Here is a 23,465-nt window from a genome sequence, read left to right on the forward strand (position 1 = left end):
TGTTATAGTTTTGTATTATTTAGTGAAACTGTGACTAAATTCGGCATCTTTCTAGTAAGGCAATGACTTGGTTTTGTTTTCCTCTAGTGAAGTGATGACTTGATTATGTATCCTATCTAGTGGAACTATGATCTACAGTTGAAATCTACCAATCTGTGCACGACTGATGTTAAATTTGAAGTGTACACACTTAATGTTAATGGGCAGTACACATGGAAATATTCACCAATTACTAGCGCCTACCAATACAATTTCACGTACATAGACGTAACTTATTAAAATGAATTTCATAAATTGCTTCCTTCAGTTCGGCCAAATAGGAATCTCAGATTAACTCTTGATAACATCTGCCATTTCTTTTGTTACTATTCTCATTTGTAAGGTTATCGGTAGGCCCGAGAGTATCGCAAGATTATCACAAGACACTGGAATCTTTTGCCATAAAACATGCCATGTTATTTAATCCCATTTACTTTTCAGGGGAGTACTGGAGATGAGAGAGAAATGGCAAAGAAGATAGTCTCACAGTCAGGAAGGTTAGCGTTTTTTTTTCTTCTCTGTAACTTTATTTCCCATGTAGAACTGTAATTGTTGGTTAACCCAGATACATTTTTAATTGATATCCATATATATATAATGATATTTTCTAAGTTTTTTTTCCTTCAAAGATGTTGAATTTGAGGGTCATAAACTTTGGTCAAAAGAAAGTGTGTTATAAATATTGTTTTTTTACAATAAAATAGCGTAAAAACATTTTGATACCGAATCTCAATTTTCTAAGTTAGTGAACTTGGAGAAAGAAAGTTATTTTCAAATTTAAATCATAATTTGTGTGTGAAATACTACATTGAATACGAACTACTTTAGTAGTCTAATACCGCAGGAAGTTCTCACTCGCAAGATATGATAATTTGTCTCTCCGTAAGCAAATCTTGAAAGAAATAAACACTAGTCATTTTCCTGCGTTTAGAATGTTTCTTGTTGGTTATAAACATTTTGCACAGTATCATGAAATAGCCAAATTGAGGATGATAATTTATTTTGCATAACCTGACCTTCTTATGTTTTTGAGGCAGTGGCATATAGCATAAGAAACCCGCCAATATGAAACGTTGTTAAAGACCAAAAACTGAAGTACTTAAGAAGTATGGCCTGGCATGGCCATGTGGTTAAGGCACACGACTCGTAATTCGAGAGTCACGGGTCCGAATCCCCATCACACCAAAAATGCTCGCCCTTTAAGTTATAAAGTGACGGTTAATCCCACTGTTCGTTAATAATAATAATAATAATAAAAAAAGTAGCCCAAGAGTTGGCGGTGGGTGGTGATGACTAACTGCCTTGTTATATATATCTCGTTTCATTTAATTGTTTTTATTTTCAGAGAAATAGTGCTAGTGTCTGAAGGACAAGAAAAACAGGAATTCTGGAATGCTTTGGGTGGCAAAGAACATTACGCAAACAACCAACAACTTCAGGTGCGTACAAGAGGTTCTGCATGTGTTATACGTATTATGATACTTATCCTTGTGAACTCTGAAGTTATTCCATTACAAATAAATACGTAAAATCTGCAATTTCATTTAACAATACAACTTCAGAGTAACGTTTTATTTGCAATATTTCCATACATTGACATTGTTTTGACATTAATAGTTTAAGCAAACCTTTAAGTATTAATAAATTATGAACCTAAAATGTGTAAATTATACTATTTTTCTGTATTTTTGTAACCATGAACTGCAGGCTAAAACTTTTTTTTTGAATTGTAAGGAAATATTACTTTATACTTTGTTTACAATAATTATCTGTAAAATGTTCCTTCTTCCATCGTTTAGTTTTGCAAGTAATTACAGATTTTTACATTTTTCATCTTGTTATCTCTTAAATTTAATATCATATTCGTGTCTGTTATGCAAAACTAATGAATAAATTTTACTTTGTACCCTTTCTAGATGACAGATGACAATCATCAACCAAGACTGTTTCAGTGTTCTAATGCCAGTGGTCGGTTTGTTGTTGAAGAAATTATCGGTTTTATTCAAAGTGACTTGGTGGAAGATGACATAATGCTACTAGATGCCTGGAACACAATCTTTATTTGGATTGGTAACAGAGCAAATGCAGAAGAAAAGCGTCGGGCCATGTCTGTCGCAGAGGTACAAACTGTTTTTGCTTCACATATTTGTGATTTTAAATCTTAAACTAAAAAAGTTTATTTTAAAAGTCGTGATGTTGAAAAAAAATCCACGTTAGCCACAAGACTTACTTTAAATCATTCAGGTTTGATTGATTATTTGGAATTATGCACAAAGCTACACAATGAACTGTGATCTGCTTACCATGGGTATCGAAACTCGGTTTCTAATAGTGTGAGTCCGCAGATATACCAATGTGCAACTGGAGGGCAAATCATTCATGAAGGGTATGTTTTCCAAATGATAGGCCAAATTTATTTCGTAAGAAAAGTTTCATTTTTAATATTTATTTATATGTTGACAATGGCCTTTTATTTAGATATAATTTATGCATCAGTAAAACCCGAGTTTGTTTTCGCAAAATATTGTTAGTTTTGTAACAAAATATAATGAAATGTATAGCAGTGTTGTTCGTCTTATTACAAAGTGTAACAAATTATATAGGTTTACGTGAAAACTGTAAGCCTTCAATCATATTTATATTATGTACGATTCAGGAGAGTAACCCAACACACAAATGAGGGCACGTTTTTCTGTTTTCTACAGCTAAACCTGTCTTTATTTAAATGTATATTATAGATCTTAAAAACTTCTCTTTCATATCTAAACGTGAGAAGGAATCAGGGAATGTTGTATTTCACACGATATGATTAATGCAAAGATCAAATTTAGTTTATCACATGACAAGTTTCACAAGCCCAGTCCAATTGAAATGCAATTTCTTTAAATAATAAAAAAACAAACAATAACAACAACGAAAAATAATAAGTCTCTAATACAATTGCATGGATTATTCTATATTATCATTTCATCTTATTAGGAATATTTGCAAACAGATCCTAGTGGGAGAGAGAGCAGTACACCAATTGTCAAAGTTAAACAGGGTCTAGAACCTCCTAACTTTACAGGATTTTTTGGTGTTTGGGATAGAAGCCTCTGGAACGTAAGTTATTGTAATTTCAAATAAATTGGGCTTCACAATTTATTTTATTATGAGAGTTTAGTTGTTTAATTACAGGCTTGAAATCACAAATCATTATAAAATTGTTAAGCAAAATTCAGAATAAATGTATTGTATTAAAACCTTTTGTTTCAGCTTCTTTTAAATCATACTATTTGATAACATAACTTTATTTGCATTTTTTTCACATTAAAACTTTATAAATGTTGGTAAAAATGTATTAATTTGTATTTTATTATGAAGTATAATCATTTTGATTAGACCTAATATCTCAGTAAATTTTATATTTGTTTTTTAAAGTTATTTCTTTCTCTGTAACTTCCACTTTCTATTTCTACATTTACGTATATTATTAAATTATATTATGCAAGTATATTTCGTTGTTGTATTATGTTCTTTTCTATAACGTATCACATGTTGATATAACGTTTTAAAAAAAGGTGTAAACGAATGCGTTGAATAACAATACAAAATAAATTTCCTTTTTGATTTTTGTGGTTGTAATATTTGTAAGGAAAACAATTAGTTTTGAATATATTTTGTGGCAGCCCTCTTGAGCATGATTCATAATTAACTGTTTTACTGCAGGTGATCATTAAAAATTCCTTGATATGTTAATCTATTGATAGTACCAACAAGGAAAAACTTTATTTTTAGAAGGTAACATTACTTTTTTCATTGACACAGAAAAACAAAACATATGACGAAGTAAAAGCAGAATTAGCACAGGAGAACCCTGGGGTAATTGTAGTTCGGGTGAGTACCAGCATTAGAATCTTTTATAATAGACTTTTACTTTTAATCTTTAATTTAATTATATAAAAAATAAAAGTTTTTTATCCATAATTGTTTAACTTTTGTATTTCAAAATTCTAGCCTCAAACTAATGGCAAGATTTCCAGTCCTGATGTTGATAAGTTTCCACTGGAGATTTTACAGATTAAAGATCCAGAAGAACTTCCCGAGTCAGTTGATCCCTCGTCAAAAGAAGTCAGTTTGCACTTTCTTTTGCAATATAACAACTGTAAATGTTAATATTGACCAACCAATTAGACTGTTGCCACTGTAGCTTTTATAAACAAACATTTTTTTTAATTTTTTATTAAACTTAAACAACCTGATAGGTTAGTATGCAAAATTCAAATTCATTTTAAACAATAAAGCTTTTAAACTACTCTTTTGGATACATAATTTTAATATAGCTTTATTATCTAGTTTTTACCTAATAGTAGCTTCTGTACAAAACAAATTACTTACCTGGATCCTAACTGACAATCAACCCAGTAATGAATATAATTAATTGAAGATACTGCTCTTATATTGTTACTTATAAACATTAGAATGTATCATGGATGCTAGCAATGTTTTCAGCAGTAACCCCAATAATATCTTGCAAGAATACAAATAAATGATCACAAACTTGAGAATCTTGTAAGGTTTTGTTTTGCTCAACATCTTAGCTTTCACCAGGAGCATGTCATTCCTGAAGAAAGCATGAGGATAAAACACTCAACAAATAAAACAACCTGTAAAACTCTAGTTGTTTTGTTTAGCTGCAATTACGTGTATTCTGCTCTAGTAAGCATTACATAAATTAAAAATGTAACAATAGCTTGGAAGATTTGGGTTAGTTCTAAATCCATACAGTAAACTGATGCTGCAAAGTCGTAAAAATTAAAATAAATATTAAACATTATAGTTAATATTGTTTATGAAACTAGACATATTTCAAGCATACACACACCACAGACTGATAATTAACTCGTATCTGAATTCCTATCATATTTAATACTTCCTTAGTTGTTTTTTTTTCCTTTTTATTTAGATTCATCTTACAGATGAAGACTTTTTAGAGGCCTTTGGCATCTCATTTTCATCTTTTCAGGACTTACCCAAATGGAGGCAGGTAGAAATGAAGAAAAAAATTGGCTTATTTTGAAAAAAAAAAACTTTTAATAAATAATCCTGTAAAGAGTCCATCCCAGTACTGTTAGCCCCAAGGAAAGGGAAACTATATATAGAGTAACATGTTATGTCCATAGAGATTTTATTCAATATATATAATATTCATAATTGTTTTTGATAAAGTTAATTATTTTGATATACATATGAATAAAGAGTACAATTTGTATTGTCATATTACTTTTGATATTCATGTTACGAAAGTTCAGTTTAGATTCTAAAAATTTATCTAGCTTGTTGATCACTATGAATGGATAATTACAAACCAGTTGTGTAAAATTCATCTTGCAGTTTTAAAACGTATATAAAATAAATCCTGTTTCATTTGTGCAGTCACACATCCTTGTTTTTCTTAAAACATAAATATCCAATCAAACTGCAATTTCTTTAATACAAAAAATTCGACATATGACATTGCCAAGCCATATTTTTCTTGGTTGTGTGTGTGGCCTAAGACCTATAATATATTACTGGATATTAAATGACCACCTTATAAGTTGTATTTTTCTTGCATATACTGTCCGTTAATTTGTTTTTAAAAAATTTTGGGTACTTCTAAAAAAAATACTCTAATTTTAATAAATATTTAATAGGGAAGTGTTAGAGACACTTGTGTATATTTATTAATAAAATTTTGTTCACTGTTTCATTACTATGTTATTGTGAACTGGAACAGTTAGATGAATCCTTAAACAAAAATATAGTTAAATCTTTTCTTCACTATTTCAGAATTTGGCAGTTTGTTCATTAATTCAGAAAGGTCCAGTAAGTCATTCATGCAAATCCTATCTTCTAGGTCAAGAAATATAGGTTATTGAAGAGCAAACATGAACAGAAGTTACCAAACTATGTTCATGTTTTCAATAAATTTTATTTCTTATTATTTGAACAAAAATCAAAGTCATTAAGTTGTGTAAAAATACGTAACAGTTCAGTAACAATTTTATTTTAGAGTTTGTCTCAAAAGATGGTTCATAATACAACAAAATGTAATTCCATGTCCTCAACACAAAACCAGTATGTTAGTTTCAAGTAATATTCACAGTCTTCATGAACCATTTAATGAAAAAAAAAACGTAATACACCTTGCCAACCAACAAACATTCAAGCCTTGTGAATATCCACCTTTTAAAACTGTAAAAAAATAACATTTATCAACAAAACAAATTATTATATTGTGGAAGTGACTTCTCGTATATTCAGTGCCATCAGTGCACACTATATAACAAGTGTAAATAACTTGGTAATCCAAGGAGACTTAAACCCCTCCAAAAACAAAACACATATTTGAATGTTAAACTGTATAGTTCTGGGCCTACAGTATCATAGAATTATTGAAAGCGATAGAGATACAACATCTCTGGACTTTACACACGTGTAAATTTATCACGTTACAAAGCCTAGAACAACTCTACTGTACATATTTATTAAGTTTATTTCTTCTCTGTTTTGTGTTTTTGCTGCACTATACCATAATTACATATATTGCTAGGCATACTCTAACAAAACCTTCATTAAGGTGTGATGATCTTGGATAGGAGAAAGTTTTGTTCCCTTTACTATTAAAAATACTTTATTGAATTTTGATAAATTACAGGAAAAATAGTCTTTTTAACATATTAATGAAAGTAAACCATGAATATGCAGGAATAAATCTGTGAAGCCTTAGGATATCTCTGATACATATTTTAGATTTAGAGCATAAAAAATGCAGACAGATGTATTTCCAGCAAACCACTTATTCCATCCACTACTGACTTTAGTAACAATATAGTTCACTTAAACTCCTAAAGAAATGAATGACATATTAAGCCAATCCAACCATACATCTTAGAAAATATTAGTTCTTATAACTTTTATTTGTAAGCTCTTTTAAAACACTATTAAAAATACCAAGAGTAAGATGTCTATGTAAGACACGTTGCTGTTGATAGCAACGGAGGAACCCTGGGTTCTAAATGTTTAGTATTATTATATTCCAACAAAAACTAATGATAATAAAGTTGTGAACTGTTGTATTTGAGATTTAGCAGCATTTAAGCAATTAGAATACATGTCCTTAAGTTTCCAGAAAAATCTTAAAACATCAAATATTATGTATTTCTTGTAATTACAAAATGACTTCAGATTACATGAATGTAAAAGAAAACAATTTGAAGATTCACAAAGCAATATGACTAACTTTTCCTTTTCTTCTGACTAGAATATTTGAACAAGAGATCAAAATAGAGTTGTTCACAGTTCTACCAATCACAGAATTATAACTCAAGTAAAAAAAGTCAGTTGTTAAAAATTGTTCTTTTTTTAATAAAATTTAGGAATTTCCTTTTCTACAGCTCTTGGCCATTAAGGTAGATCTTTCTGAGTTATTTTCATTTGCTAGACCAGTTTATCAGTAAAAACTGTTTTTAGTACCAGCTACTAAACCAAGAGTTTTTTGTTGGCTTTTTTTTAAGATCTAGTTAATTGAAATTTACTATAAAACTTTAGCTTCTACAGTTCTATTATAACACATTCTTCTAAATGTGAATAACTAATTCTAGCTGTAACAATGCTATACAGTGCTTTGATACACTGATTTAACTTATTAATAACTTTATTATTTTAAAATAAACAATTAATAAGAAAGTATATTAAACACACAAAAAGTACAAGTGTTAATGGGCACAGCTGCTCCTTTGGTGGGTGTTTGAAAATTCTTATAATTTTACCAGATCTTACAGATACACTTGCTGCTCTTTCAGGTCTTCAAGAGAAAGCCTTCAAATCATTTTATAGTAAGAATTCTGCAGAAATACTATTTTTCAGTATAGTTCAAAAGAGATTGCAGTAGGTGTCATAATGTTCATTTTATATAACCCATGTCATTCAACTCACAAAAATCTCAAACTACATCCACTTAAAGCAGTGAAACTCAGACACATTTCAGTAATACCTCTAACAAGAGCTTAATAATAAGAATGTGCTAGCTATCATACTTAATTATGATCAAAAGTATTCCTATTGTTTTAAATGTTATGTGTTGAATATCAGATATAAAACATAACCTTCAAGACATTAAAAAGGTAATTGATAAGCAATAGAATATTAACTTTCCTTTTACTTTCTGTATGTTTTCTAATTCCTATAGAAGCATATTCCCAAGCCTTGTGGCACAGTCTTTAGTTAAAGCCAGTTAGGATTATTTTTAATGGTGGTGTAATCATTACAATGGAAATACAGGATTTTATTACACATTTTATATTAAATAACTGAATAGACAGACAGTTCTTAAACTACAGTACAAAACCTTAATGAATCAAAACCCAGTTGCTGTGGAAGTTGTAAGCAAGAAGAATCGGGCAGTGGAGTAACAGTGAGAGGCTGCGATCTGGAACAAAGAATGTGAGGCCAAGTGTTTCAAATTACCACCAAGTACAACATAAATTATTTTAAAGCCTAACTAACTTAACTATTAATTATTACTGAAATTAAATGAGTACCGTTTTATAGATGAAATCACCAACAGATGACGCCAGGGAATTGCAAACCCATTTTGCAATAAGAAAAATCATAAACATTATCTTCCTTGAAAACATTAATTATAGTTGAAATACTTTATCCAACAACTACTTAATACAAGTAGTCTACTATTTTTAAAAATTAACTCACAATATCCTGATGACATTAAATAAAAATGTATAGTTTCCAAACAAATACATCTCAATGATTCTAAATGTAACATGAAAGGCCAGAAAAGTAGGCCATTTCAAACTCCATCCATATAAAAAAGTATATCATATCATGATGAGAGCAGTTAAAAAGATTACTTGTCATATCGACAGGTGTTTGTGTTTACATGCTAGTGAGCCAAGAAAGATCATATATTTAAGTCATTTCTTATTATTTCTTTAAAAAAATGTTTGTTCATCTCTTTTTAAGAGGCACAATTTTAAAATATACTCGTAAACTTGGCATATTAACTAATTAACTATAATATTTTAGCATTCCTCAATAGAGAACTAATTTATATAACACTATGATATAGATGCAAAAATGAAATGAAATGAAATGGCTTACTGTCAATGTTCTTGGCTATATAAGTCCACTGTTCTAGCCACATAATCATCTCAGACTTTGGTAATCCAAGGGGACTTAAACCTCTCAGAAAGCAAGCCTACAAATAATAATAATAATAATAATTATAAGTGTTAACAGTATTTGATTCTAAAACCAACAAACTGTTGTTTTAGTATCATTATATTGGCAGTCCTACAAACGTTATGTACAGAAATTACACAGAATGCCCTTTGTTTGATTATAATGTCTTATAGAGTAAAGCTTCTCAAAAATGGTGCATTATTCTTTCAAGTTTAATGTTTAGTTTGTTTTCTTGTTAATTTATTTCAACATATAAAAATATACTTAACTGCATTTAAATATGTAGGTGACAAAAACTATAAGGGATATTTGGCTGGATGAAATAAATGCAAAATAATCTTTGATATGGAGAAAATTTAATTTTGAACCAGAAGAATTCTGAAGTACCATAATAATAATAAGTGTTGGTTTATAATGTAATCATTGAAGTAACAAAACAAAAACTGAATATGATTTTCAAGAAGTGTAATAGTAGAACACAACCTCGTCAACAAAGAAATGCAACATGTCTTTCTAGCTTTGGTACATCTCTCTTGTCTCTCTTAACCTGAAACATGTACATCTCTCTTGTCTCTCTAAACCTGAAACACACTCTCCTGGTACATCTGAAACACACTCTCCTGGTACATCTCTCTTGTCTCTCTTAACCTGAAACACACTCTCCTGGTACATCTCTCTTAACCTGAAACACACTCTCCTGGTACATCTCTCTTGCCTCTCTTAACCTGAAACACACTGTCCACTTTGTTAGACTGAGGAAGACATTAGTTAAGCTTGAGTTTAACAGATGAATTTATGGAATAGAAGTGCATGTGTTATTCTGGTAGAATAAAATGAGCTAAGAGTAGGTATTGCAAGTAAATACTGCTCTAGATGTCATGCACAAAGTGCAGTTTTGTATGATCAAATCATTACTAATTAGGTATTGAATATACTAGTTACAATTATTCACTTGATATATACAACGTTTTCTTCCTTCAAGCCATTTTTTTTATTCAAGTCTTGAAATTACTAAAAAAAACTAAAAAAAATTGCAGTATTGAATTATATTCAAACATTGTTATAAACTCCATGTAATACATCATAGTTTTTACTGCTACACAGTAAGAAATTAAAACTGCTGAAGATTATTCCCTAAGAATTTTATTTTTGAGTCAGTATTTATTATATCTGTATATCATTTATCTATAATAATGTAACATTATTTTACATATATTTATTTCTTATTACCAGTTTCTTTAAATTCTTTAACAAATGTAAAGCATGTAATACAATCTTCACTGGAAACCTGATGACAACATTGTTTTCATGTTTGTCACTAAACCAAGTTAAACTTGGTATGTGTTTCACTTTGTTCATTTTCTTAAGCACTCATATTGAGTTCCAGCACTTGGGATATCTGTGTGTAAAGTGAAAGCAGTAATCAGTGAGTCAGTGTCATGTAAAGAAATATGTCATTCCCATCATGATAGTGACATCTCTTGCCATTTAATCTGAGTTTGTAAAGAAAAACCTTTTTCTGAATCATGCACATTTGAGGGTAAACCAAAAAAAAAAGAAAAAACAATGAGCTACATGGGGCAAAAACTGTACACACGGAAGCAGGCAACCAAAGTTGAAAACTATGGTTAGAATAATAAATACCATTTTTTAAAAAACTCTTGAACAAAAAAATCAGAAAAAAGATTTCATTTTAAAAACGTGTTACTTTTTTTTAATGTACCCCTGATTGAACCATAAACCGTCATTACACAGAACTGTATTAAAAATTTTATTTCTTTTAAAGAATGAACCAACAATACAAAACAGAACTAATTCACTGAATAGATAAATAACTATATTATTGCAATTAATGCTACTACAATTTCTGGTTCTTCAAAAAATATTCACAACAAAATTCTTAAAACATTTTAAAACTACTTACCCACCGTAACTCATCAAGCTTCATGTTACTCAGTCCTTCTCTTATAATTGCCAAATCCATTTCCCTAACAAACCCAGCATGACTCCACAACCGATATCGCTTTCCAGGAAGTGTGGACAGTCCATGCATCCGACATAAACTGTGCTAGAATGAAGGTCATATAGTACATTATTTTTAATGTATTGGTGAAAACTATTTTCATCAAAATGGTTGTATATGTTTCCTTATTGAACAAGGACCACTACAGATTCCAGTTAATATCTACGTATATTATAGGTAGAAATGAATCTACAAAAACAGTACTGAAAGTAAGCACAATTACATGAAGTTACAAGTTTATCTATTAAATCATACTATAAGAATCAGACTTGTTTGGTGATTGCACACTCCAGAGCATGTAAAATCATAACAAAAAGGTTAAAATAGCTGTTGGAACAGCTGCTATTCTAAGCCAAAACCTTATAAAAATTTCATAACAAGGCAGGATGGAGCTGCAACAAGGTGATGGGTCAGGTGTTTCATAAATCCTCCAATGTTTTCTTTGTTGTGTTTTGTGTTATTTGATAACACTAAATAACACATTCATATGATGTTAATATTTACATTAGAAAATTATGCTCTTCAAGTGATAACTAAGCTCAGTCTGTGACAATACTGAGTGAGCTGTTATACTCTACCTTGGAGAAGATGTGAGCCAAAACAATGACAAATGATCAATTACTCTAGAAATTAGCTCACTTGCCTTACTTACTGAGTCCTGTATTAAAGTATTCACTGTGATACATAAACAATTTTTAGTGTTAATTTTTATGAGGTTTAAAGTCCTGAGAAAATTGATCTAAATATGAAAACCTTAAAAATCTTTACTAATTATTGTGCAAGTCATATTCTGCCAATATTGACTACAATGACAATTGTAATTTCTGTAGTAATAAATAATATTGGTTTCAGCCTCAAATATTTGAAAGGTTGCTGCTACCTGTATAACAATTTATTAAAATGTTTTGCAAGTTCACGTGTAACTTCTCACTAAATTAAATCTTTATCACAGTTTAAGCAAAAGATGACTGAATTAAAAAGAAACAATAAATTTAGCATATTAACAAATGCTTTCATTTAGACAGTAGCTAACAAGGAAAGTAAAAAACACCAACAATGTATGCCACACATATTTCCAAAAAAACAACAAAGCAATGAAATATGAAAATATTGATAGGTACAATAACAAAACCTTAAACCTTTAAATATGCATTCTGTTTTAAAAAGGAGTGTTTAGCACAGTATGTAAAACAGTGAGATTCTCTCTACTGTTTCAAAGACTCAGCTGAGGGCCATAACCTTATGGAGGTAAACATAAATGGTAGAGGATTTAAGAGGGTACTGATAAAGTTATTAAATCACTTCACCACTTCAGTACACTTATCTTTAACACAATAACTTACTGATTTTCACGTAAATATGGGTTAAGAACCACGAATACACAGCATCTTATTTTACCACATGATTGTTTCCTATTTATTATGGTGTAATATGAATATGGAGGTTTCTAGCATATCCCGTGACTCTTTTTATATTTTATAAATACCGTGAATACAGATCCGCTTGCAATTAAGAACGAAAAAAATAATAAAATACAACTGGATATTAATTTTATGATGAACTACATAATTAGACAACGTTTTCATCACTGGATCATCTCACAATAATAAGCAGGAATGACACTAGTCGCATGTGGGCCACACACAATATGTATTGTATCATCCAACCCACTGATGCTTTATTGTAGTTAAAGATAGTCATTAACTAACCTACATAAACATCACAACTACAGCAAATACACCTAAAACAACAGTCTCAGCAGGGTATTAAGGGGTACAAACCACTGTTTCATGATACCTCATTATCTTAAATGCCATGCCACAGCTGCTCATGTGGAACTGTAAATTCTATGTCCATCTTTATTAAGAATTGAAAAAAAACTGAAAAAGTAGCTATCAAACTAGTACAGTATATTATATTGAATCACATTATATTATATAATTACATTACATTGAATTACACTTCACATTTGTAGCATACATTCAGTACCTACAGTCACATCTATCTACTCCTTATCTTATGGATACTTATGTGTCCAAATTTCAACCAAATCATTGTTCCATCCCTACTTACAATGTAACTTATCATATCCACAAACCGTATGGATCATCCATAAAGAGTGATTTAATGTAACTATTTTCTATTCTTTAGTGTAAATACCACAAATAAAGAATGACTTACAATGTAACTTATCATATCCACAAACCATATGGATCATCAACAATGAGTGATTTAATGTAACTATTTTCTATTCTTTAGTGTAAATACCACAAATACAGAATGACTTACAATGTAACTTATCATATCCACAAACTGTATGGATCATCTACAACGAGTGATTTAATGTAACTATTTTCTATTCTTTAGTGTAAATACCACAAATAAAGAATGACTTACAATGTAACTTATCATATCCACAAACCATATGGATCATCCACAACGAGTGATTTAATGTAACTATTTTCTATTCTTTAGTGTAAATACCACAAATACAGAATGACTTACAATGTAACTTATCATATCCACAAACTGTATGGATCATCAACAATGAGTGATTTAATGTAACTATTTTCTATTCTTCGGTGTAAATACCACAAATACAGAATGACTTACAATGTAACTTATCATGTAACTATTTTCTATTCTTTAGTGTAAATACCACAAATATAGAATAGACATAGTTTACCATGTGATTATCTTTTAATGTCCATAAACCATACGGATCATCCACAAAGAGTGATTTAATCTTTAAAATTTCATCTACTCTGGGGTGAACACCGCTACCTATCTGAAAATATCAAAAAATACAACATCCATTAATACATGACACAGGTCTGTTATATAGCATAACTTAGTCCAAAACTCTTTTTAACAACATGCAATCATTTTGTTTTTTAACTATTGTTTTACAAGAAGCAATTTTTACATCTGTCTGGACACTAGGGATGTACCAGAGCAACAGCAGTTGTAAGATACTATGAACATTACCTATTGCACTCATGCATAGTTTAAAAATTTTAACATTTTTTTTTGTCTTTTCACAATATAGAATATGTTCTTTAATTCATGAAGCATGTGTATGGAAAGTGCCTTATAATGCAGTAACTTACAGAGAAGACTCACTATTTGTTATATGTCTGGAAACAATTCAGATTCTCTTCTTCTCTTTAGTTTTAATGTGCATTACATTTGCTTTCAATAAAAAGTGATCATAAAACCCAATACAACAAGTACTCCAACTTGATAAATCCAAAGATATTGAATTTAGTGAAGAGTTAATTGTTTTTAACTGTTGCCAAGAGTATTCAAACCCTAATTCTGCTTTTAAATATACAGTGTTTTGTTATTTACTGTTACAGCCGAATTCAACAGCATAATAAATTATTTACTCCAAACCTAATAAGCTGGTAAGCTTTAAAAGTAGGCTAATTCTAACTTCTAGGACTCAACATCAGATCTAAAATAACACATGCAACATACTTGGGAAAGTATGGCTGCACATCTATTTCTTAGGTTATCATCTGAGGCGGTCAAAACTTTAGACTGTAAGTGACGAAAAACTGGTCTGTAATTATAAAGTTTCTTCTTATGACGTTGAAGGGCAAAGTCAACTCTTTGTTGGATAGTCCAGAAATGTGTTGAAAGCACATAACGTGGAAACCAGATCCTTAAATACAAATTCAATAATTTAATAATTTTGGATGGTAGACATTTAATAATAAATTCTCCTACTGTTATAAAGCCATAGATTTCATACTGGGCAACTTTAAGTAACATGTACTTTGTCTGAATTTTTCAGGAAACAGTAATATTATTCAACCAATTCTACAAGTACATAGATTACAGTTAAATAACTTTGTCTCAGTATTATTTCTTAACACAAATGCAGTCTAATAATGTAAATATTAAGCAGCCTAAAGCACAAACACAAACAATTTTACTTTTCTCTTTGTGGTTCTTGCATCATCTTACATCTTATTGTAGGTTCTCTTTAATGCACCCTGAATTTTTAAAATTACAACAGAATTTCCTAATTTTTTTCACATGAATGTAAGTACAAATGGTAATAAAATATCACATGAATAATCCAATTGATAAACATTTGTAAGAGTCATTAACTAATTATTTGGCTGAAGAGCTATATACAAATAGAAACACAAGGAAAAGAGGCTTGTAAAATGCAACTAGTGTTATACCTAAACATATTAAAATGACAAACAGAAATAATAAGAGCATATAACAACACATAGATAAAAACAGAAGTAGTACCTAAGAGTAAATAATTTAAAGTGAAAAGTATGATAGGACAGCAATGAGTGAAACAAACATTAGACAAATTTTACAGAGAAAAAAATTAATTAATATAGTAATTTCACAATCATCAAACTTCAAGTGGTTGAAATACAGAGTTACTAAAAGTTATGACCACATGGAATCTAAAGCATGCTATACTTACACAAGAGGAAGTATAATGTAATTAGTAAAAGGTAAAGCAGTTATGACCACATGGAATCTAAAGCATGCTATACTTACACAAGAGGAAGTATAATGTAATTAGTAAAAGGTAAAGCAGTTATGACCACATGGAATCTAAAGCATGCTATACTTACACAAGAGGAAGTATAATGTAATTAGTAAAAGGTAAAGCAGCTATGATCAACATGGGAGCCACTTTCTTCATGTCTTTAGGAGTCTAGGAAAAGAAAATAACTCAAAAATAAACACCTTAATTACAGAATAATACACACACATAAACATTATAAAATCCTGCTAATTTTGATGCTCTCAAATTATTGGTTCCTAAAAATAATTAAGCCAGTTTTATTGTGAGTATTAAAGAAATATGCTAAAAATCTTTAAAATTATATTAAAAGAGTAAATACAATATAGCATGATTCAAGTACATATACTTACTTTTAACGTTATATTTAATATTTTAACTTTCAGAAAAATATAATACTCCCAACCCATTTTCTACAGACAATTAATAAATGTATTATTCAGGAAATGTCAAAAGCATTAGCTATTCTAAGTCACAAAAAGAAAATTTGATTTCTTCAAATATTTTAAAAACTACATCTTTCAGTTGACACTTCAGCACTCCGAGTGAATAAAACTTGAAAGATGGAGTAGAAGACATTTAATGATTGAGAATACTTTAAACTAATAATATATTCAAATGACTTAAAACATCAAAAGCACTGACAGACACTTTTTGAAGTACTGAGTGATTCCTTATTATAAATCTTATTAGATTTTTCTCTTTTAACTATTTTTTTAATCATATTAAATTTCATCAGTTATAACTTGTGTTTAATCTAGATGTTCTAATATTATTGTCATACCAACAACTTGTGGTACACAAAGCTACTCAGTCCCCTACCAAGTAAAACAGAAATAAACAAACATTATTTTAAAATTAAAATGCCTTCAAATCTCAAACCCAGTAGAAACTACTTATTGCACAACTTTTTCAGAGTAACTTCTTTGCTCTAATTGTTTGAATCCTCTGGTTACATTCATGTCAGACTAGGTTGGGCCAACTCTTAGCATTCTAGTACTTTATTTAACACTACATGGAAAAGGAAGAACATATATACTGTTTGCTTTTTAATTTTGGGCAAAGCTACATGAGGGCTATCTGCACTAGCCATCCCTAATTTAGCAGTGTAAGACTGGAGGGAAGGCAGCTAGACATTACCACCCACTGCCAACTCTTGGACTACTATTTTACCAAGGAATAGTGGGATTGGCTATGACATTATAATGCCCCCGCAACTGAAAGGGTGAGGCGTTTGGTGTGATGGGGATTTGATATATATATTCTCCTCCCCACACACATACATAAAAAGAGAAAATATTTAAAAGGCTAATGATACTGAGGTACAATTTACTGCAATAGCCACAAGGATAAATACATTAGAAGTTTTTCAACCCTATATTGTAACTTCTCAGTAACTGTAGTAATGAATAAATACTCACATAAAGCACTTTACCCTAATATTTTGTGTATAATGCCTAAGAATATTTGTAACAGAACATGATTACATTCCACAGATGGAAGAATATTAGAAGAATAGTGTTTTATACTTCTGAAGAATATGTTTATTTGGAACTTAAAAGTTGATGTTTGTTTACAATTACAATAGGATTTGGTCTTTTTGATAGTGAATTACTATAGTTTTGTTAATGATAAAAGGACCTACTATATTGGCATTTTATGATGTTGGCTTTACGATATGCACTTTATGGGGAATTTGGTATCAGATAAATTGAAAGTCAGTTTACTCATTCTGTGTCAAAATTAAATCCACAGACTTTACAATAAAATAATTTTAATATAATGAAAAAAAGCACTTAATTTGATGAAGTGCAAAAAGAAAACATTTACACCCTCACTGATGAGCTTTGGGACTGAATAAAAGGTTTTCTGGACACTGACTCATAGCACAGAAAATAAAAAAATTGAAAATGCTATTTTAAGATAGCTCTAAATTGAAATTATTAAAGAATTACGTGAAATGTGATAAAATAAAACACTGCAGCTACACATGATGTTTCATCATATTCATGAAAGCTAAAACAATAATAGTTTACTAGTTACATAACCTTTGGAATATTGAAAGAAACAGATATTGACTGTCTTAAAGTTATAAACAAGAATATGGCAAGAACTACAAATTACTGCCATAGAAGTATTAGAGAAAATGTGTTATGATGTTTCAGGGAACTGCTTTCAGCCCAGCTTACCTGTCAACTGCAAATGATTAGTTAATGAAATTGTTTGTTCAAATGAAACTTCTTTGTTATTTCTTTTGTAACATAACTTCTAGGTCTTCATGTGAATGCTAAGCTATAGATGGCTTCTACATATGATAAATATAAAATGCTAGTTAAATATGCAGGAAATTCAAGAGGCATTATACACACAAAATAACAATTTATCTTAAATGTATGTAAGTGATGACTACAATCTATATTATATACCTGAAAATATGTCTCCAATTCTTTCCTTGTGAGATCACGTACAGACTTTCCATGTCGTAGTTCGTGTGATATGAGGAGATATTCCTTCATATCTGTTAACAGGTCTTTTGTACCTAAAAATATAACATGAAGGGTGGGCCAAAGGTGATGCCTTTGAGATTTTGTGAAAACACTGAACTCTAAATTCAGACCAGAAAATTACCTTATATTCATTCAAATTAACTCTAACCCAGTAATGCTTTTAGATGCTTGTTTTGAGCCAATTTCACTCGAATATAGTTTATAAAGGAAAACATAATATCCAGTGTTTGGGCACTTGTATGCTTAACTATCCACCCACATATCCAAATGTTTTGAAAGTGCAAGCAAAACATCAAAAATGCTCCATAAGCAATTTTACTGATTACATTTTTGTATCTGATTAGCTGTTAATATTCTACATAAATAATATATTGATGATTCTCTGTAGATTGAAACATATCTAATGTAATAAGCAACCCATGATTTAATTTAGCTATGTTCTTAAGGTTTTATATATATACACTATAATTTCATTTGTTACTTTTTTCTTTTCTTTCCAAATGTGGTTAATACACACATTATACACAACTGAATGTTTTAAAACTGAAATATGGTGATACATGTTTTTGGAAGATACTAGAATGCCTACTTAGCAGCTGTAAATGTATAAATAATATTTTTTTTTTCAGAGAAGAATTTACCTAATAATGTTTTAACATGCAATCTATTTATGATAAACATTTTGATGTAAATAATTTAAAAATTCAATCCTTAGTTCTAGAAATTGATACCAGTTAATCAACTGTTACAAACTATAGTTTCCAATACACTTATGTGCTTATGTGTATTTAATAATTCTGTTTTAAAGAAATTCTCAAATATTTTATAAATATATATACACACACACACACCATTTAGTGCATTATATATGCTATCTTGTTTAAATCACTGTTAAACATGTACTAGCAACAAAAATAAAAGTTACATTTCAAATACAAACCAATAGAAAATATTTGATATATCCTGAAAGCAGAAGGGAAATTTTTCTGTAGAATTTGTTCATATCCTTCAACAAAGGCAGAATACTTCTGGGCAATATATTTCTTGATTCCAAGTAAAGGTTTGACGTACCTGCTGCCTGGTTGTGGCGTCTCAACATTTCCACTGAAATAAGCAGAAACAAACATGTGAATACTGCAACTTTATAATAATATTATTTACTAGTCTTCCAAAACAGTGACATCTGTAGTATATTGTCAAACTAAAATATTACAATTTCATTCACAGTTAATGCAAAAACAAAGAAGTTACTGACAAGTTACAAACTACTGTTTCTCTATATAATATCGAACTATTACTGTCATAACCAGATGCTATAGAAGCATTTAAAAACACTGAAAATATTAATAATTTAATAATATCACACCTTGTTGTTCTAGAGAATATATCTGTTTAAAAATGTCCAGTGTATATCAAAAACCAAACAAACATGACCATAATCATATAATAAACAGTTGTTTTAATTATTAAACAGAAAAAAAAACAAACTTTTTGCATAAAATATTGTTATAAATGTTTGAATATGACTAGATTATTTTACTGATTTTAATAATGGAATATTTATTTAAAAATGTGAGTTACTCTGGGCCTTCATCACAGAAAAAACAGGTACGATGTATTACACATATGGTAGTTGTCCTAAAATGTTCCACTTAGAAAATTACTGGAGTGATATATTCTATAAGTGACACAATATTCAGTGAGTACATGAACTTGTTTATTTCTGAATGAAATATATATATTTTTCACCACATTTTCTTTACTGACCTTTTATGCTCTTGAATGCTTATTTCCGGTAACTTTGCAAAACGTGTTGTTTTCTTTCAAAACTTTCTATAAGTATCACATATAATTAATAATACTTGTTTCTGAAGTTCATTAAAATGAAACAATTTTCAATATATTATATCCCTAGTTGTAATGGAGATTACCATACCTTTAATAACTCATAGTTTTATTATGTTACTTATTTATTAAAGTTTGCAAGGTAACTTGATGTTTGTTTTATTTCTGTATTTATCCAAAACTATCTCATGTTACTAAATTACACCACATTTTTTTTTCAGTAGTGACTCTAAATATGTAAGAGATTCTGGATTGTAGGCAGGCATTTTACACAAGCCCACCCAATAAATAATATCAAAAGTCATGCAATAACCATAATAGCTGATCCCTAACTATCAATAATGCTCCAAACATGTGGTGAAGGAGGTCATTACTGTACATGGGCCATAGCAAATGGTTAGCATAAACCTGCAAGCTGTTGGATGGGGCCTCCAAACACTGGTGGGGTCTAGGTGGTTGTCTAGCTCACTTAGACCTGTACTACCAGTGCAACTGAAAAAAAAAAAATGTATATAGCTGTAATTTTGTATCTGTTACTTTTAGGATTTTATTTTAAAGTCTATAGTAGCTTACAAGCCAAAAATGACATTAGAGAAATAGTCAGTAATGTCAGTTGTGATCATATTTATTATAGATGGCATACTGAATATCGGCTTAAAGCAATGGTCAGCATGTGTTTTAGATGTGTGTGACCAATAGCCATAATCATAAATGTAACATGTGAAGCATAACTAAAAACGCTAAACCTCAAAAAATGCATTGGTTTCAAGTTCAGCCTGCTAGGTATCACCTTTCATTAAAGTAATTCATTATATCAAGAATAAGTATGCTTTAAGGCAATTTTGTGGTGTTATCAACATTAAAATCATCCATGCAGACAGAATAATTACTATGAAATATATTTTCACAAATTAATTTAGTAGGATTCAATACATTATCAGTAATTACCTTAATTTATGAGGTTTCTTCTCTTTTAAGGTGATTTTCAAAATTCCTCCAGTATACCTCCACTAAGGAAGGATGACTGTTTCCCAAATATAAAACCCCCAAATGCTCAACTCTTTAACATTTTCACCTGTATATTTACACATGTCAAACATCATTTTTCAGTGTCTTATGTTCCTGGTTTATCTGGATGATAAAGGGATAAAGCCAGGTATCATTATCACTCTTGTACTATGTCAGATATTTGCAATATAATTGATATAATTAGGTAGGGCACACATTGATAAGGCAAATGTTTATAATATTAATATAAATGGGTTTGCCTATTGCCAAAAGTAAAATATAATCTACCAATTGTTTCATGTGGACCTGAAGATTTGCATTGTTATTACAAGTGGATAATCAATGTCAAACATTTTTTTGAATAGTTAAAACATTTGTAGAAGTTTTGCCATGTTCCCAGTTTAAGCAATAAATAACGAAAACTACAGAAAACACAGGAACAGTATGTCTGCTATGTGTCTGTAAATGTTTGGAAATGTGTTATTATAAATTACCATTATTTAACATGGTGTATTATCATATACCTTATTCAGTCCTCTGATTCAATATTTGATTTTGAGGTGTACTGGTGGACGGATGTTTTTTGTATTTTTAAATTCATTTCAAAGTTGGTAGCCCTAACTTAGTAATTATGAATTTACAAAGTATCGAAGATTCCAGATGTTCTACCACAATAAGATATCCAGTTTAAGTTAACTGACTTAACGTCACACATTGCTAAGATTTACCACAACAGTCAACATAGTAAAGCACATTGCAAGTCAATTATTTTACCATTAATCTACGTTTAAAGTAGCTAAGTAATTCAAATTTTTAGTAAAAAATTAACCCCCAGTTTTAGTTTCTGTAAAATGTCAACACCATCTTCACTCTGCATATAAAGTAAAACAGCTATTTATAAAGCAACTCTGGTTAGCTGAAATACCATTCATCTTAAAAATTTATTTGAAAATTACCTCAGCCGTTGACTAAAATACAAAGCATTATATTTTCGAGATAACTTAGGTATCTGACCTTTCAAAACGGACAGCGCCATTACGTGCTGTTGCTATAAGGTGGAAAAGAGCGTCACCACTTAAACAAAAGGAAATTTCATTCTGAAGCTTATATCGAAAGAATTTTAAAAATCTTCTGAGCAAAATGCTGTAACTTAAGTTTATAACTCAAGTTAAAATTATCTGCTGCATTTAACTTGAACAGAACGAAAACCAAACGAACAAAATAAAAAGGCAAACAAATTTTCTATTTGGTGGTGTATTCAAGAAATATTCAGAAGTTTGTTTGTTTGTTTAGAATGGCTCGGCATAGCCAAGCGTGTTAAGGCGTGCAACTCGTAATCTGAGGGTCGTGGTTTCGAATCTCCGTTGCACCAAACATGCTCGCCCTTTCAGTCGTGGAGGCGTTATAATGGTACGGTCAATCCCACTATTCGTTGGTAAAAGAGTAGCCCAAGAGTTGGCGGTGGGTGGTGATGACTAGCTGCCTTCCCTCTAGTCTTACACTGTTAAATTAGGGACGGCTAGCACAGATAGCCCTCGTGTAGCTTTGCGCAAAAAACAAAACAAACAAATGTTATCGCAATCATATTCTGCTATGTGAACTACTGCACAATCCGAATACTTTACTTCTATTTCATTTTGCCTCCCCATTAAATAATTCACTCACAAAGTTCATATTTTTTGTTTTTATACGTTTCTTAAAATAAAACAAAGTATCTTGAAAACTGAATTTTTAATTCGTCTCAGTTCCACGCTATAAACACAACTTATCTTTCATTTCTTTCTTCAAATAATACGTATAAACACTTTAAGTATTTAACCGTATTCTATTATGTATAAGGCATTCTATCCATAGATCTCCGTTAGTCCAGCGGAAAGTCTGAAGGCTTACAGTTCTACGATTCTGACTTCGATAGTCACGATGAGGGTATAAACAAACAAATCCGACCATATGTATCTTATGACGGCTAATATGGATATTAACACTTACTAATATTAACACTTTTACTAATAAAGCAGAGAACAACGTTTCGATCTTCTTGGGTCATATTCAGGTTAACAAAGGAAATGTTGTCACATCTTATGAAATACATTTCTTGGAATGATGTTTTAATTTCTGTATCATATAATCATAGGATGGGATTAAGTTGCTATAAATTATTTGAAATAATATTATTTACTACTTACACCAAAGAGGGCAGTGAGAATAATGACCAGTTCTACTCCTCTAAGCCGATGCGTTTGTTCGTGGTTAAGCTCAA

At 30.1% G+C, this 23,465-nt stretch overlaps 2 protein-coding genes across 4 annotated transcripts in view; one reads left to right on the forward strand and one right to left on the reverse strand.

Annotated features, from left to right (window-relative positions):
- The window catches only part of LOC143228962 (villin-1-like), a 66,959-nt gene extending 61,503 nt beyond the window's left edge, over positions 1-5,456 (forward strand). For both annotated transcript variants that reach the window (XM_076460497.1, XM_076460498.1), the window contains 7 exons: positions 481-536; positions 1,385-1,478; positions 1,956-2,159; positions 3,019-3,141; positions 3,847-3,915; positions 4,036-4,149; positions 4,985-5,456. In XM_076460497.1, the coding sequence (XP_076316612.1) occupies positions 481-536; positions 1,385-1,478; positions 1,956-2,159; positions 3,019-3,141; positions 3,847-3,915; positions 4,036-4,149; positions 4,985-5,098 (774 nt within the window). In that variant the 3' untranslated portion in view covers positions 5,099-5,456. The remainder of the gene's footprint in view (positions 1-480; positions 537-1,384; positions 1,479-1,955; positions 2,160-3,018; positions 3,142-3,846; positions 3,916-4,035; positions 4,150-4,984) is intronic.
- Positions 5,457-6,666: 1,210 nt separating this feature from the next.
- Positions 6,667-22,288, reverse strand: LOC143228963 (LETM1 domain-containing protein 1). 2 transcript variants are annotated; one of them, XR_013015577.1, is made up of 9 exons: positions 22,162-22,288; positions 19,293-19,456; positions 18,272-18,384; positions 15,895-15,977; positions 14,765-14,951; positions 13,971-14,072; positions 11,190-11,329; positions 9,181-9,277; positions 6,667-8,491 (listed from the first exon to the last, which is right to left on the reverse strand). XR_013015577.1 is itself a non-coding variant. In XM_076460499.1 (9 exons), exons 1-9 carry the CDS (start codon positions 22,239-22,241, stop codon positions 8,412-8,414), a joined length of 1,050 nt encoding a protein of 349 aa, XP_076316614.1. In that variant the 5' UTR covers positions 22,242-22,288; the 3' UTR covers positions 6,667-8,411. The 2 variants fall into 2 exon arrangements, 1 of the variants encoding a protein (XP_076316614.1); XM_076460499.1 differs by having other exon boundaries at positions 11,186-11,329.
- Between the last annotated feature and the right edge of the window lie 1,177 nt (positions 22,289-23,465).

This window comes from Tachypleus tridentatus, chromosome 10, assembly GCF_004210375.1.
Source record: "Tachypleus tridentatus isolate NWPU-2018 chromosome 10, ASM421037v1, whole genome shotgun sequence".
In the NCBI taxonomy this organism is placed as follows: domain Eukaryota; kingdom Metazoa; phylum Arthropoda; class Merostomata; order Xiphosura; family Limulidae; genus Tachypleus; species Tachypleus tridentatus.

Excerpts from the sequence above, each read along its gene's own strand:
- LOC143228963 (XM_076460499.1), bottom strand. The coding sequence starts at position 22,241 with ATGGCGCTGTCCGTTTTGAAAGGTCAGATACCTAAGTTATCTCGAAAA. Across the intron at positions 15,978-18,271 it reads AATTGGAGACATATTTTCAG|ACTCCTAAAGACATGAAGAA; the intron begins GTATATAATATA and ends TTCTTTTCCTAG. Across the intron at positions 9,278-11,185 it reads AGCTTGATGAGTTACGGTGG|GCTTGCTTTCTGAGAGGTTT; the intron begins GTAAGTAGTTTT and ends TATTATTTGTAG.